The sequence below is a fragment of the Malus domestica genome, chromosome 07, assembly GCF_042453785.1.
Source record: "Malus domestica chromosome 07, GDT2T_hap1".
NCBI classification, from domain to species: domain Eukaryota; kingdom Viridiplantae; phylum Streptophyta; class Magnoliopsida; order Rosales; family Rosaceae; genus Malus; species Malus domestica.
The window spans coordinates 34,818,443-34,832,241 of record NC_091667.1 but is presented as its reverse complement, the minus strand read 5'-3'; the positions used below and the strand labels follow the sequence as shown (position 1 = coordinate 34,832,241).

General features: G+C 38.8%; 2 protein-coding genes across 3 annotated transcripts; one reads left to right on the top strand and one right to left on the bottom strand.

Moving 5' to 3' along the window:
- Nucleotides 1–1,633: 1,633 nt before the first annotated feature.
- LOC103439826 (hevamine-A-like) lies at nt 1,634–2,766 on the top strand. Its single transcript, XM_008378446.4, has one exon. The coding sequence runs from the start codon at nt 1,774–1,776 to the stop codon at nt 2,668–2,670; it is 897 nt and encodes a 298-aa protein (XP_008376668.1). The 5' UTR covers nt 1,634–1,773; the 3' UTR covers nt 2,671–2,766.
- Nucleotides 2,767–2,853: 87 nt separating this feature from the next.
- LOC103439825 (G-type lectin S-receptor-like serine/threonine-protein kinase At5g24080) lies at nt 2,854–6,526 on the bottom strand. Of its 2 annotated transcripts, none has more exons than XM_008378445.4 (5): nt 6,191–6,526; nt 4,291–5,636; nt 4,026–4,206; nt 3,397–3,850; nt 2,854–3,287 (listed from the first exon to the last, which is right to left on the bottom strand). In XM_008378445.4, exons 1-5 carry the CDS (start codon nt 6,448–6,450, stop codon nt 2,946–2,948), a joined length of 2,583 nt encoding a protein of 860 aa, XP_008376667.1. In that variant the 5' UTR covers nt 6,451–6,526; the 3' UTR covers nt 2,854–2,945. The 2 variants fall into 2 exon arrangements, with proteins under 2 accessions (XP_008376667.1, XP_017188635.1); XM_017333146.3 differs by having other exon boundaries at nt 4,291–5,676; nt 6,191–6,328.
- Between the last annotated feature and the right edge of the window lie 7,273 nt (nt 6,527–13,799).

Genomic DNA, 13,799 nt, shown 5'->3' with positions numbered 1-13,799 from the left:
ACTCAAAACGCTCTACGCAAAACCCTTCTCACAATATTGAGAAAAACACTAACTATCATAACTCACCCATCAACATATCTCGTCAACACATCTTCAGTTTGGACTAACAATACTAGAGCCGTAGAACCAACGATTAAGAAGCACTTTCAGTTTGGACTAACAACATTGCTTCTAGTCGATTAGTTATCTATCCAAGTCTTGGCCAATGAAGGGTTTTCAACTAATTCACCGAAAGAGGTCACTTCATTAGCTTACCAGCGAAGTTGAGTGTTATATGATTGGTTACTCTCAAGTGCATTTTGTAGTTCAGCATTTAGAGGGTTGAACCACGTTCACCGTAAAAAAACCTCATCTTCTTTTGAGTACATGTGTCCCTACAGTCTGATATCGATTCGGCTCATTTATATTCTAACGAATATAGTCGAGACAGCCGAGCTTGATACAGGAGATCCTAAACTTTACAGTGATTTAGGCAACCTTTGTCTTCAAGTTCTAGAACCCAAGGCCGATACATGTGCCTTTCTCGACCATAATGCATTAGCCACTACCACCACATCTATTATACTTATCCAACCGAGCTCAATTGCGAATTGGCATGCCTGCCTCACAAAAAAGACGTAGTTAGCGCACAACGTAGACTTTGTAATTTCTAAAGTCAACACTACTTTTATGTGTGTTGAGCATTATTGAATATATATACATACACACACACACACACACACACATGGAAATCAGTGAAGACCAATGTCATTATACGCATTGAAATCTAAAAGTTGATTGAGGGGTGTGATATCCACACACCCCATTTTACTTCTCACACACCTTTTTAATTTTCGGCCGTCGGATCGGATGAATTGAAGAAGATCAACCGACATAAATTATCAAGGAGTGTGTGAGAAGTAAAATGGGGTGTGTGGATAGCACACCCCTTGATTGATCTAAAATATGGTGTTATGAAATAAAAGGGTCCCTCAAGATCCAAAGGATAAAAAAGGTCACGGTCTATAATAACCTTAATGTGAGTGTGATCGATCAAGTAAATATATTTATCTTAATATTTTATAAGGCACATATTTTGCAGCGTTCGTCTCTCCCTGTCCACAGGACTTGTGTTTTGGAGTACATGCGGACAAGTGTGTACCAATCCACTCCTTGATTGGTTAAACAAAGATCATGCCTATCAACTTACCCAAATATAAAACCATATGATCATTGAATTAAGGGTTTATGGTTTATTTGTAGAATCGTATTCGACCTTCTCTACATTACAAATGAATGTCTCAATAATTTTCAACTTGTCTAATTTAGCTAAGATAATCTTTGAACAATGTTTTAAAAGATATACAGTTCGGATCGTCAAAATACATTACGTGTGGGCTCCAAAACAACATGTGTAAAAATTATGTAAAAAAAAGTGGTGCCATAGATTTTTCCCCATAAATATAATAGCATTCACAAGTAATTGCAAATAATTTTTGGAAGATAATTGTTGTCTCACCATTTTCCTTTGATTTGCAATATTGAAACTGACAAGTGCCTACAGACAATACATACCATATCAGCTCAAGCGTGCTTCAATCTAAAACTAGAAAATAATTAGCAATACTACAAAGAAAGGGCAAACGTAACTTCAATGCCACGCATCAATGAATATAACAAAATTGTCACCAGCAGCACATTACGGTCTCTTCTTCTATATAATGCAACACCTCTTTCATATTATTTCCCACCAAAACTTCCACAATCAAACCACACATAAACCTTTCTCAAGATATGGCTCCAAAGTCCACAATGTCCCTAGCATTGCTCTCTTTAGTTACACTAGTTCTGGCTTTGGGGGCTAATGCCGGTGGAATCGCTATATATTGGGGTCAAAATGGGAATGAAGGCACGTTAGCGGAAACTTGTGCTACAGGGAATTACCAATTTGTAAACGTAGCTTTTCTCACCACCTTCGGCAATGGCCGCACCCCCGCCATCAACCTAGCCGGTCACTGTGACCCAACGACCGATGAATGCACCAAGTTGAGCCCAGAGATCAGGTCATGCCAAGCCAAGGGGATTAAGGTCATACTTTCCATTGGAGGAGCTTCTGGGAGCTACTCTCTAACTTCAGCAGCTGATGCAAGGCAAGTTGCAACTTACTTGTGGAACAACTTCTTGGGAGGGCATTCATCATCAAGGCCATTGGGAGCTGCAGTATTGGATGGAATTGACTTTGATATTGAGGGAGGGACTGACCAATATTGGGATGACCTTGCTAGGTACCTATCTGGATATAGCAAGAGAGGCAAGAAAGTTTACTTGACTGCTGCCCCACAATGTCCCTTTCCTGATGCTTGGATTGGAAATGCACTTAAGACAGGCCTCTTTGACAATGTTTGGGTTCAGTTCTACAACAACCCTCCCTGTCAGTACACTTCCGGCGACGTGGCCAATCTAGAGGACGCTTGGAAGCAGTGGACTTCAGCCATCCCTGCACATAAGATTTTCTTGGGGTTGCCTGCTGCTCCTCAGGCTGCCGGTAGCGGTTTTATTCCTGCTTCTGATCTCAACTCACAAGTCCTTCCGGCTATTAAAAATTCGGCTAAGTATGGAGGTGTCATGCTTTGGTCCAAATATTATGATGATCTTGATGGATACAGCTCCTCCATCAAGAGTCATGTCTAAAATTTCAATATGTTTACTATTTGAAGAACAAAAGGGATATCCACCCTTATGTACGTTGACTACATAAATATGTATCTGCCAGTCTATATCGATTGAGTTTATGCAATGTCAATACTATTAATTTCCTAGGTTTTTATGAATGAATGATATGATCTTGAGTAAAAGAATGAATTAATGCAGTAATTGAATGTCAACTTTGATGAACTATAATTGAGCTTTTGTGGATCATACAAGACTGACCAAATATGGTCGGTTGTAACCCGATTTCTAGTTGACTATCTAGGGGACATTGTGGAGTAACTGCATGTAGCTTGAGATGAAGAAGGATGAGTATTGATGGTGAAGGAGCTGAAGTGATTGAATTCTCTCTTCATTGCCTTGTACACATGATCTAGGCCTTCCTCAATTAACTCCAAAACCGTTTGGGGCATCGGTGGCATGTTGATGCCGACTGATCCTTCCAACATTCTCACTACTTCCCCCATTGTTGGTCTCATGAATATCTCATCTTGGATGCACCAAAAGGCAACTTTCAAGGCTCTAATGAGTTCTTCTTCTTCAACCGCTCCTTCCAGTCTCCTGTCTGCAACTTTCATGGGATTTCCACTTGTCATCTCCTACAATCATGATTGAAATTCATTACGTAAAACCAAAGTTTCCGCAAGATTTTAAGGTTGACAAAAAATTTAAACAAGAAAAAAAATTATAAGAAATTTTCTATTATACCTTAAAAGCCCATCCAGGATAGAAAAAGTCATCTGCATCAAATGACATGTCAAGGTTTCTTCGACCACCAACGATCTCTAGAAGAAGCATACCGTAACTATAAACATCAGCCTTGACAGTTATAGGCCGGTTACTCACCCACTCCGGAGCCAAATAGCCTCTTGTTCCTCTGACCATGGTAACAACCTGTGAGTGCTCTCTGCCCATCAACTTAGCTAGTCCAAAGTCGGAAACTTTAGGACAGAAATTTTCATCCAGCAGAATGTTTTCTGGTTTGATGTCACAATGTATAATTCGATCTCGGCATTGCTCATGAAAATATGCAATTCCTTGTGCAGTACCCACGGCTATATCAAAGCGTGATTGCCAATCTAGCAACTTGTCTCGGGAATGATTTGAGCGAAATATCCATTTGTCCAGTGACCCATTTTTCATGAACTCATAAACTAAAAGCCTGCCAGCACAAGAAAATATGTTCAGTTTTTAGATCAATCAAATGTAGCATCTTAAGAATGTTTACTAGAATTCAGAAGACCATGAGTCATTGGCTACAAACGTTTTAAGAAGCTATGCATACACAAGTGTTAATTTGGTGAGAAGCCTTTAGGTTTCTCAAAGTTATTGCTTACCGTTGTGAGCTCTCGGAGCAGTACCCGCATAGACGAACCAAGTTCATGTGATGCATGGAACCAATGGTGTTCACTTCAGTTATAAACTCCTTCTCCCCATGTGGCAAAACCCTCTCAAGTTTTTTTACGGCAACCAAAGTGCCATCAGCAAGGCTTCCCTTGTAAACACTCCCAAATCCCCCTGCAAAGTAGCATATAATTACTAAACAGAACCAACACAATAAGAAAATAGCAAATTACTATTATATATATACTCCATTCTTACCAGTTCCAAGAAGCTGTGAGAAATTCCACGTACGAATTTGTAATTCGCGGTAACTAAGATTCAACGGAGCACCAGACAAGATTACTGAGCTTTCCAGTGTTCTCTTCAAGGATCTCCTCCTATGGACATTGTAATATAGCAAAAGACATAGGAGGGCAACAAGGAAGGTCATGCTAAGAACAATAGGAATAACCAAAACTTTTGTTTGCTGATTACCCGACCCCTTGGAAGACTCCCCGGATCCTTTTGCGTTGCCCTCTAAGCCATTAGACCGAACCTTCACAAACAGAGTTGAAGCAGGATCCTCATAGCCACCAAAATCCATGCTTCTCAAAACCCAACAGTATGGATTTTCGTCATCAAGGCCGTAAACTGAAGCAACACATTCACAATCAGCTAGACAAATCTCTCCACATTTTGTTACATTCTCAACATCGCTGTAGTTTGCTATGACTGAAAATTCTGGAAAATAGTAATTGGTTTGCTGCACCGTTGAAATTCTAAACTGGGATGGCTGATAATTACTCCGCGAATCACATTTTCCTGTAAGTGATGAATTTTCTGAACAAAGACTTCCCCCATTTTCCTTATAAGTCCCCGGTAGACATGTGCAAGAAGCATTAGTCTTACTCCTATCCAAATTACATATCCCTTTACCACAAATTCCAGCAATGTCACATGGTGTTGAAACTGCAGCCCACTCTGGCACCCATTGCCTTGACCCATTAATATCATTATCCCAACGATACAAGCGTAAATTCCCATTACTCTCGATTATCAATCTACGAAGAACCAATGATCTGGTTGATGCGGCTGATAGTCCCCCATCATCGCCATCATTCTTGTACACATATACAGCTCCATCTGATGACTCCCCATACACAATTCCAAAGCTCCCTGCTTCATCTAAAACCGCTACAACATCCCCGGTTACATTTGATATGTCTGGTCCGTTCCAATAAGAATAGTTGTAATATGATTCAGGGGAGGAATTGTATAAAGTTTCTGGCATGTTGTAAGTCAAGGCAAGGCTTAAAGAAGTGCGTTGTTGAAGCATTTTTAGTGCATAGTATCCACCACGTGGGGAGGACTTAGAAGTTGTTAGCTCTAAAGAGACTGAAAGAGGTTGGTTTGGGAGGAGAGTGTCAGATGGGTGTGAGAAACTCTGCCACACAGGGCGGTTGACATCGTCATAGATAATGAAATTTCCAGATTCTTGCAACGTTGCGCCTTCAACACCAGCGCCGGAGGTGTTTGAGGTCCACGTGGTAGCGTCTCCATCCATGAGGACAAGGTTTCCGGTTGTGTCAAGCTCCAGGATCGCATTGTTGGAGACGGCTGAGTTTCTATATATTTAGATGATTGAGAGAAAATGAAATTTGTAACCTGCAAAAGCTATTGTAAAGACTAGATGGGGAATTGGTTTGTGATCTTTTTGTTTTCTAATTAGTCAAAGTCTATTAATCATTCACTCTATATGCAACATTCTATATGCAAAATATTAGGCAAAATGATTGATCAAAATCAAAGATTAACAACATAACGATCACATACCAAAAATTGATCATTTTAACAACTGAAATTTATAAATTGTTCATTTCAACCAATTTTTCAAGATACTTTTTGTTCTTGAACTAGTTAAAGCATGCAACACAGAAAAGTACACTATCCTTGTAAGTCAAACATAACATTTTCCTTCATTTTAATTAAGACTTTTTCATTGACACAAGTTAAAAAATTATTAATCAAGTTTCAATGAAAATAAAAAGAAAACATATCAAGAAAAAGAGCAAATATATTTGTCATCGTAATATTGATGGACCTAGACCTACTGGTTAAATTTCATTTTGTCAATTTTCTTTTTCAAGGGATTAAAACGAGGAGGTTTTGGATGATTTACCTGTTAGCAGACCATACTATGGTTCGATCTCCGGGAAGCTCCGCAAACCAAATTGCCAGTTGAAGTCTGTCGTCTTCGTCCGACGTTGGAGTGAACCCTAAAGCAAATGTGCCATTATCTGAGACCAACGTTTGGTTCTCTCTAGCCAACAGCCTCGAGCCCAAACCAATCCGGCTAGCCGAGCAGGCATCAAACCCAGCTACAACCAAGAAGAACAGTGCCACCAAATAAGTAGAAAAATAGGTGGAGGACATTGCCATTGGAAGCTGAATTGGCCAGTGTATTATTTGTTGAAGAGCCGATTAAGCTAGAACAAGAAGAAAAAAAGGTGGTTGCGTCTTATTTATTTGTTAAACTGAGAGGAAGAGGAAGACTTTCATGCATGGAAGAAAATTGAGAAATCATGACACGTATAAACAGTAGTGGGTGAGCTAAATATTGACAAAAGTTTCACCAATATTTGGTCGGCTGATAAGAGCAATTGGATGTTGGGGCACGTGTTGAATGCAGTGTGGTGTGGTCTTCAATATTGGACTGTGAGTTCAGACTTCTTCAGTCGTGGCCGAGCGAAGGTTATGAGAGGCTATGAGCCGATATCGACACGTTGCATGAGAATAAATTGTGGCTTTCACACCCATATATCATTGGGGATGGATATATGGCACTAGTGGTGAATGATTGAGTTAAAGTTCATCTTGCCATTGTTTATATATTATATAACATTTTCGGATGCTAAAGTTCAAATATGTTGAAATTCATATGTAAATAGGTTTTGACACTGAAAGCTCGAGTATTGCTGTTGCTTTCAAACATTTTATCCATTTTGTGATGTAATTCCTAGTTGAAATTTTGGAACTAAAATTATGATCTAGGAGGACCTTGTATTTAAGGCATATTAATTCTAGATTGACAAATATACACAGATAAGGCAAGTAGATGATTGTCCTGGTAGTTATGGTTTTTCTCTTTAACTCTTTAGATTTCGAGTTCAAATATTTTCCATCTCAAACATAAACGATTTTAATAATAGTACTAGACATTAAAGTTGTAGATGAAAACTAAAAACAAACAATCTCAAATAAAACACAAGAGATTACGCAGTTTTCTATAGAAGCTTGCGTCTATAGGCGAAACATGTTGAGGAAATTCCACTAACAAATCCTAACAAAATCAAACGAGAACGTAGAAGACTCTCCCAATGAGCTTTCTAACTCTCAAACTTACAAACTGACTCTTACAATTAGTTCATTGCTTTGTGTTTTAAGTCCTTTTTTTATGCACACATGTATGCAAGTAATTACTTTATTTTTTCTTTTGAATATTTCACACGTGATTTCTATTATTGTTACTTTGTTAATGTTGTGGCAAAGGAAAACTTGATGTGGATTTCTAGCAAACAAAATCATTTCTTGCACCTTGGGTCATCTTGCAGAGTCATATGATTAACTATCAAATGAACAAATCATTTTCTTCAAAATTAATTCTCTGACAAAAGTATATCGATCGCGATAACTTCAAAAAACCAGTACAAATATTTCTAGGTATTGACATCATTATGTGTCATCACTACGTATGAATATTTCAAACAACCTTGCGTGTTGTTCTGTTAGATATGATAATTTTGGTTTTTGATATGATATTCCAATTTTCACCCTTCAAATAAATTAAGGGAACATTTAAAAATTTCTAATCCTGTTTAAAGAACTTTTTTAACTTTGGCTAATCAATTATGAGAGATGAGATGTAGCATATTGTCTCCGTTTACTACTGCGGTGAACAGTTCAAGAAGAAAATTAAGGCGGATGGAACCATTGATAAGTTCAAGGCACGTTTAGTAGCCAAAGGTTATCGCCAAAAAGAAGGGTTGGATTATTTCGATACCTATTCTCCAGTTTCTCGCATAACGTCAATTAGGACGTTAATAGCGATTGCGGCTGTATACAACTTTGATATACATCAAATGGATGTAAAAACAGCATTTTTAAATGGAGAACTAGATGAAGAAATATACATGGAACAACATGAAGGATTTGTGTTTAAAGGACAAGAAAGCAAAGTGTGCAAATTAGTTAAGTCATTATATGGACTTAAACAAGCACCAAAACAATGGCACGAGAAATTTGATCATACTTTGTTGACACATGGGTTCAAAATAAATGAATCTGATAAATGTGTCTACATTAAGAGTAATGATAAAACTTGTGTTATTGTCTGCTTGTATGTGGATGATATGCTCATAATGGGAAGCAATAAAGATGTCATAAACAAAACAAAGAAAATGTTGAATTCCAGTTTTGACATGCAAGACTTAGGTCAAGCCGATGTCATTTTAGGAATTCAAATTAAGAGAAATAGTGAAGGATATGTCCTTACACAATCCCATTATGCAGAAAAAATATTATGAAGGTTTGGTCAATTTGACTGCAAACCTGTTGCAGCTCCTTTTGATGCTGGATGCAAGTTGGAGAAAAATAAAGGCGATGCCATATCTCAACTTGAATATTCTCAAGTAATTGGAAGTCTAATGTACTTGATGAATTCAACTAGGCCCGACTTAGCTTATGCAGTAAGTAGGCTTAGTAGATATACAAGTAATCCGGCACAAAAGCATTGGGATGCTTTAGTAAGAGTGTTAAGGTATTTGAAAAATACACTTGACTACGGATTACACTACACAAAATATCCACCTGTTGTAGAAGGCTTCAGTGATGCCAATTGGATTTCTGACACTACAGAATCCAAGTCGACAAGTGGATATGTTTTTACCTTGGGAGGTGCAGCAATATCTTGGAAATCCTCTAAACAGAAATGTATAGCTCGGTCCACCATGGAGTCCGAGTTTATAGCTTTAGACTTGGCTGGTGAAGAAGCCGAGTGGCTCAAAAATTTTCTGGAGGATATTCCAATGTGGCCAAAGCCGGTAACGGCTATATGTATACATTGTGATAGTATGGCCGCACAATCAAGGGCCAAAAGTCATGTATACAATGGGAAGTCACGTCACATCAGGCGTCGACATAATACTCTTAAGAAGTTGCTCTCCAATGGAATAATATCCATTGATTATGTGAAGTCAAAGGAAAATATAGTTGATCCTTTGACAAAAGGCCTACCAAGAGAGCAAATATTATTTACATCGAGGGGAATGGGTCTCAAGCCAATTCAATGAATCGAACTGGGCGGAAACCTAACCTAGCTGATTGGAGATCCCATGGTCTAGGTTCAATAGGCAAACTGGTTGAGTTTGATTCAAAAGTTGAACACACAACTTACCCATTCTTATGATAAAATGTGTGTTGTCTGTTGATGTTTAAGGGGTTATGTTTTATACATTTAATGACATTAATATCTTGTTATCAAGAGGAATATGACAGACTATTCTTAATTAATGTCACCTATATAGGAGTAAATGGGGCCACATTTATGAGAATTAACATTGCTAAATTCTCTAAAGCTCATACGAAATCCGGGATCTGTTCAGGGCCAAAATGAACACAACAGTATGAATTGACGTGTGGCAGCCATGATATGTGTATAGCATATTGTCTCGGTTTACTACTACGGTGAACAGTTCAAGATCTTCCACATCCACTGTGTCACCAAGTAAGCCCGATATGTTTTCACTAGGGTAAGTTCAAGTCCAAAAGACACTTCACCCGATGCATATCATGTCTATTCTCTCTCAGTTTTAGGCAGCCTACTCATCCATTTGCATTTACATTTGCATTCAAATGTGGGGTCATTGTTGGAGTTTGAATGAAATTTCAACTCAAATGTGGGGTATTGTTGGAAATTTGAATAGTTTGAGTAGAAATTTCTTTATCCCACATTGGCCATTCCCAAAAGATTTTATCACTTTATAAGGCTTTGTCCTTTATAGAAAGTGATTGGAGTAATAGGTCTGGAGACTAAAATTGGGCTCACCTTTGGGGTTGGGCTTTGGGGTGTACTAATTAATTGGTAATTAATATATAATTAATATATATTTAATTGTCAAAAGATGGGCCTTGGGCCTTGGGGCTCTAATAATTAAATTAATTAATTACTTTCGGAATTAATTAATTATTTTTAATTTCGAATTTTAATTAATTAATTATTTATTTTTACCAACAGACTTATCTTTTCAGATGAAGTCTGAAGTGTGAAAACGCAGAAACAAAAACATCATTTTCAGCAGATGTCTCCTAACAGATGCATCCCTTCCTCATACCTGTTGCGAACAGGTATAATCACATTATATATACATCCATCTGCATGGCATTTAGAATATAGAAAAATCATAAATCTTCTCCTGCAATCATAAACATCCTTTCTGAGAGAACCACATTAATATTCGCCAGAAGTCAATTTTCCGGTGCTGGAATTTCTGACTTAGATCGTTGAATCCTGGTGAAGCAGACGTCCGTAGAACTACAAGCACTGAGTAGGGACGAAATTTCTGTTTCAAGGACATTGCGGTACGTAAGCCTCGATCTTCAAGTTGTCTGTTTTTATAATTCGTATTCTAGTTTATATTCTGTTAATTCCTATTGCATTTATTGTTTATTAGCACATATATTTAAATCACAGATTGTTGACTTATAACCAACAAGAACATGAAAAATCGAAGTTCTCCGAAATACGTTTGGGTGTTGAATTTCCGAATTTTTTTGGGATATAAGTGGAAATATTATCCGTTTTCAATTGGCCAAGATGACAATTTTCATATTACATTCAACCAAATTAATAATTAAGACGACAACAACAACAACAACAAAGCCTTTTCCCACTAAGTGGGGTCGGCTATATGAATCCTAGAACGCCATTGCGCTCGGTTTTGTGTCATGTCCTCCGTTAGATCCAAGTACTCTAAGTCTTTTCTTAGGGTCTCTTCCAAAGTTTTCCTAGGTCTTCCTCTACCCTTTCGGCCTTGAACCTCTATCCTGTAGTCACATCTTCGAACCGGAGCGTCAGTAGGTCTTCTTTGCACATGTCCAAACCCATTTTGTGTACATGTTAATGCTTCACCGCCCAACATTTTGTGTCATACAGCATCGCCGGCCTTATTGCCGTCCTATAAAATTTTCCTTTGAGCTTTAGTGGCCTACGACGGTCACACAACACGCCGGATACACTCTTCCACTTCATCCATCCAGCTTGTATTCTATGGTTGAGATCTCCATCTAATTCTCCGTTCTTTTGCAAGATAGATCATAGGTAGCGAAAACGGTCGCTCTTTGGTATTTCCTGATCTCCGATCCTCATCCCTAACTCATATTGGCCTCCATTTACACTGAACTTGCACTCCATATATTCTGTCTTTGATCGGCTTAGGCGAAGACCTTTAGATTCCAACACTTCTCTCCAAAGGTTAAGCTTCACATTTACCCCTCCTGAGTTTCATCTATCAACACTATATCGTTTGCGAAAAGCATACACCAAGGAATATCATCTTGAATATATCATGTTAACTCATCCATTACCAACGCAAAAAGGTAAAGACTTAAGGATTGTTGATGCACAAAATCAGTGAGGACTTTGGTACAACAAAAAGTATTAAGTTTGTGATCTTCGCTAGATTGCTCTGGTCATTAGTGTGGATAAGTATGTAAATGAATAGAGACAGGAAAGCAAACACAAGATGTACGTGGTTCACCCAGATTGGCTACGTCCACGGAGTAGAAGAGTTCTCATTAATTGTGAAGGGTTTACACAAGTACATAGGTTCAAGCTCTCCTTTAGTGAGTACAAGTGAATGATTTAGTACAAATGACATAGGTTCAAGCTCTCGTCTTCACTTGCCTTATCTGTCTCATAGGTAGATGTGGCATCTTCTCTGGAAGTACTCTTCCTCCATCCAGGGGTGGTATCTTTAACTGGTGAAGATGCACAAGGTAATGTTCAATTTCACTTGAAGCTTACTTGTAATTTCAGGCTTGGTCAAGCGCGATACAAACCATGTAGTAGGAGTCCCCTAAGTCGCCGAGCTAGGGGATCTGCTGAAAGAGGCGACATACAAGGTAAGCAATCAGAGCTCCAAGCAATCAGTCCCAGATCAGAAGTTTGATTTCGAGTTCCGGCTGATTGTTCTCATTCTCCCTATCTTGCAGGCAACATGAAGGATAAAGAGAAGAAAATGAGAATAGATGATATGAGATACTTTTGCTTTTGAAAAAGTAACTTTCCACATGCTTATTCTTGAACTGGGCTGGAGGATTTTCTGATTTCCTCCAGAGTATAAGGCCGGCTGAAGAATTTGAGGGTCAAAACAAGTCCATCAAATCTAAAGTACGTTCGACCATGCTGATATGGGATACTTTTGATGTTGACAAAGTAGTGGATGTATCGGTACGTGTTCTGTTACGCTTGTCTCCACATGTTTCCTTGTATCATTCTCACTTTCCCTATCTGTTCTTCAGGCAGATGTGGTATCTTTTCTGGAAGCATAAGATGTTAAAGATGAGTACTCGAGAGCAATGCCAGGTAAGTAATAGATAAGGGGTTTCAGGCAGTCAGTTCCTAACTAGAAGCTTGATTCCAAGTGCTGACTGATTGCTCTCTTTCTCCTTGTCTTGCAGGTAAGAACAAGGCCAAAGGAAAAGACAGGGAAAAAACATGATATGGGATACTCTTGCTTTTAACCCTGATGATATGAGATATTCTTGCTCCGGTGTAGCTTGTTTGCAGAGGGATTATCGGGGGGAAAGAAAGCTGAGTATTTCGAGAGGCTTCATTGGGAGTGCCCTCTCAGATATGAGGAAGGGTTGAGCATTTTTGCAGGTCTGCCTGTCCGTTGAGGATAGAGGTCGACATATATAGGAGTTTCTCTAACAACAAGTAGTAATGATATTCCTTTACCCTGCTTGGTCATAGCACGGTAGTGGGAGCTGCCAGCTTCACGTGTGTCAGAGCACTTTGAAAAAGTGGTCTGTGGTATCTGGAAAGCTGATGTTGTGTGTGAAGATTACAGACAAGCTTTATCCAAGGAGATCTGGCTCTCGAAGTTGAGAAAGCGGTGCCTCTTCAGTTTTCAAACAAGCAATCCTGTCGGGGATCTGGCTCTCGAGATTCAGAGAACGGTGCCTCTTCGATTTTTGAAAGAGCAATCCTGCTGAGAGTCTGGCTCTCGAGATTCGGAGAGCGGTGTCTCTTTAATTTTTTAGAAAGTAATCATGTTGAGAGTTTGGCTCTCGAGATTCGGAGGACGGTGCCTCTTCGATTTTGGAGCAAGCAATCTTGTTGGGAGTGTTTTCTCGAATGTGAGTAAAGGTTGGGCATATTTGCTAGTCTACCTTGCCACGGAGCACAGAGGTTGACACATAAGGACTTTCCAATTATCCAGCAGTGGTGCTGTTCCTTTACCCTTGTGGATAATAATATGGTAGCTAAACCTTCAAAATTTATGTGTCTAAACTTTGTTAGTGTTGTTTCTTTGCTATTCTTTTACCCTTCCTGGTCATAGCGATGTAGTGGGAGCTGTAAGCTTCACGTGTCTAAACTTTGTAAGAGATCTTTGGCAAAGTTATCTATGGTACCCATGAGATGATGGTGCGTGTGGAAAGTGGATGATTGAACAATAAGATTCACGTGCTTTCTACTTTACCAGAAATCTTCAACAGAATGCCCGTAA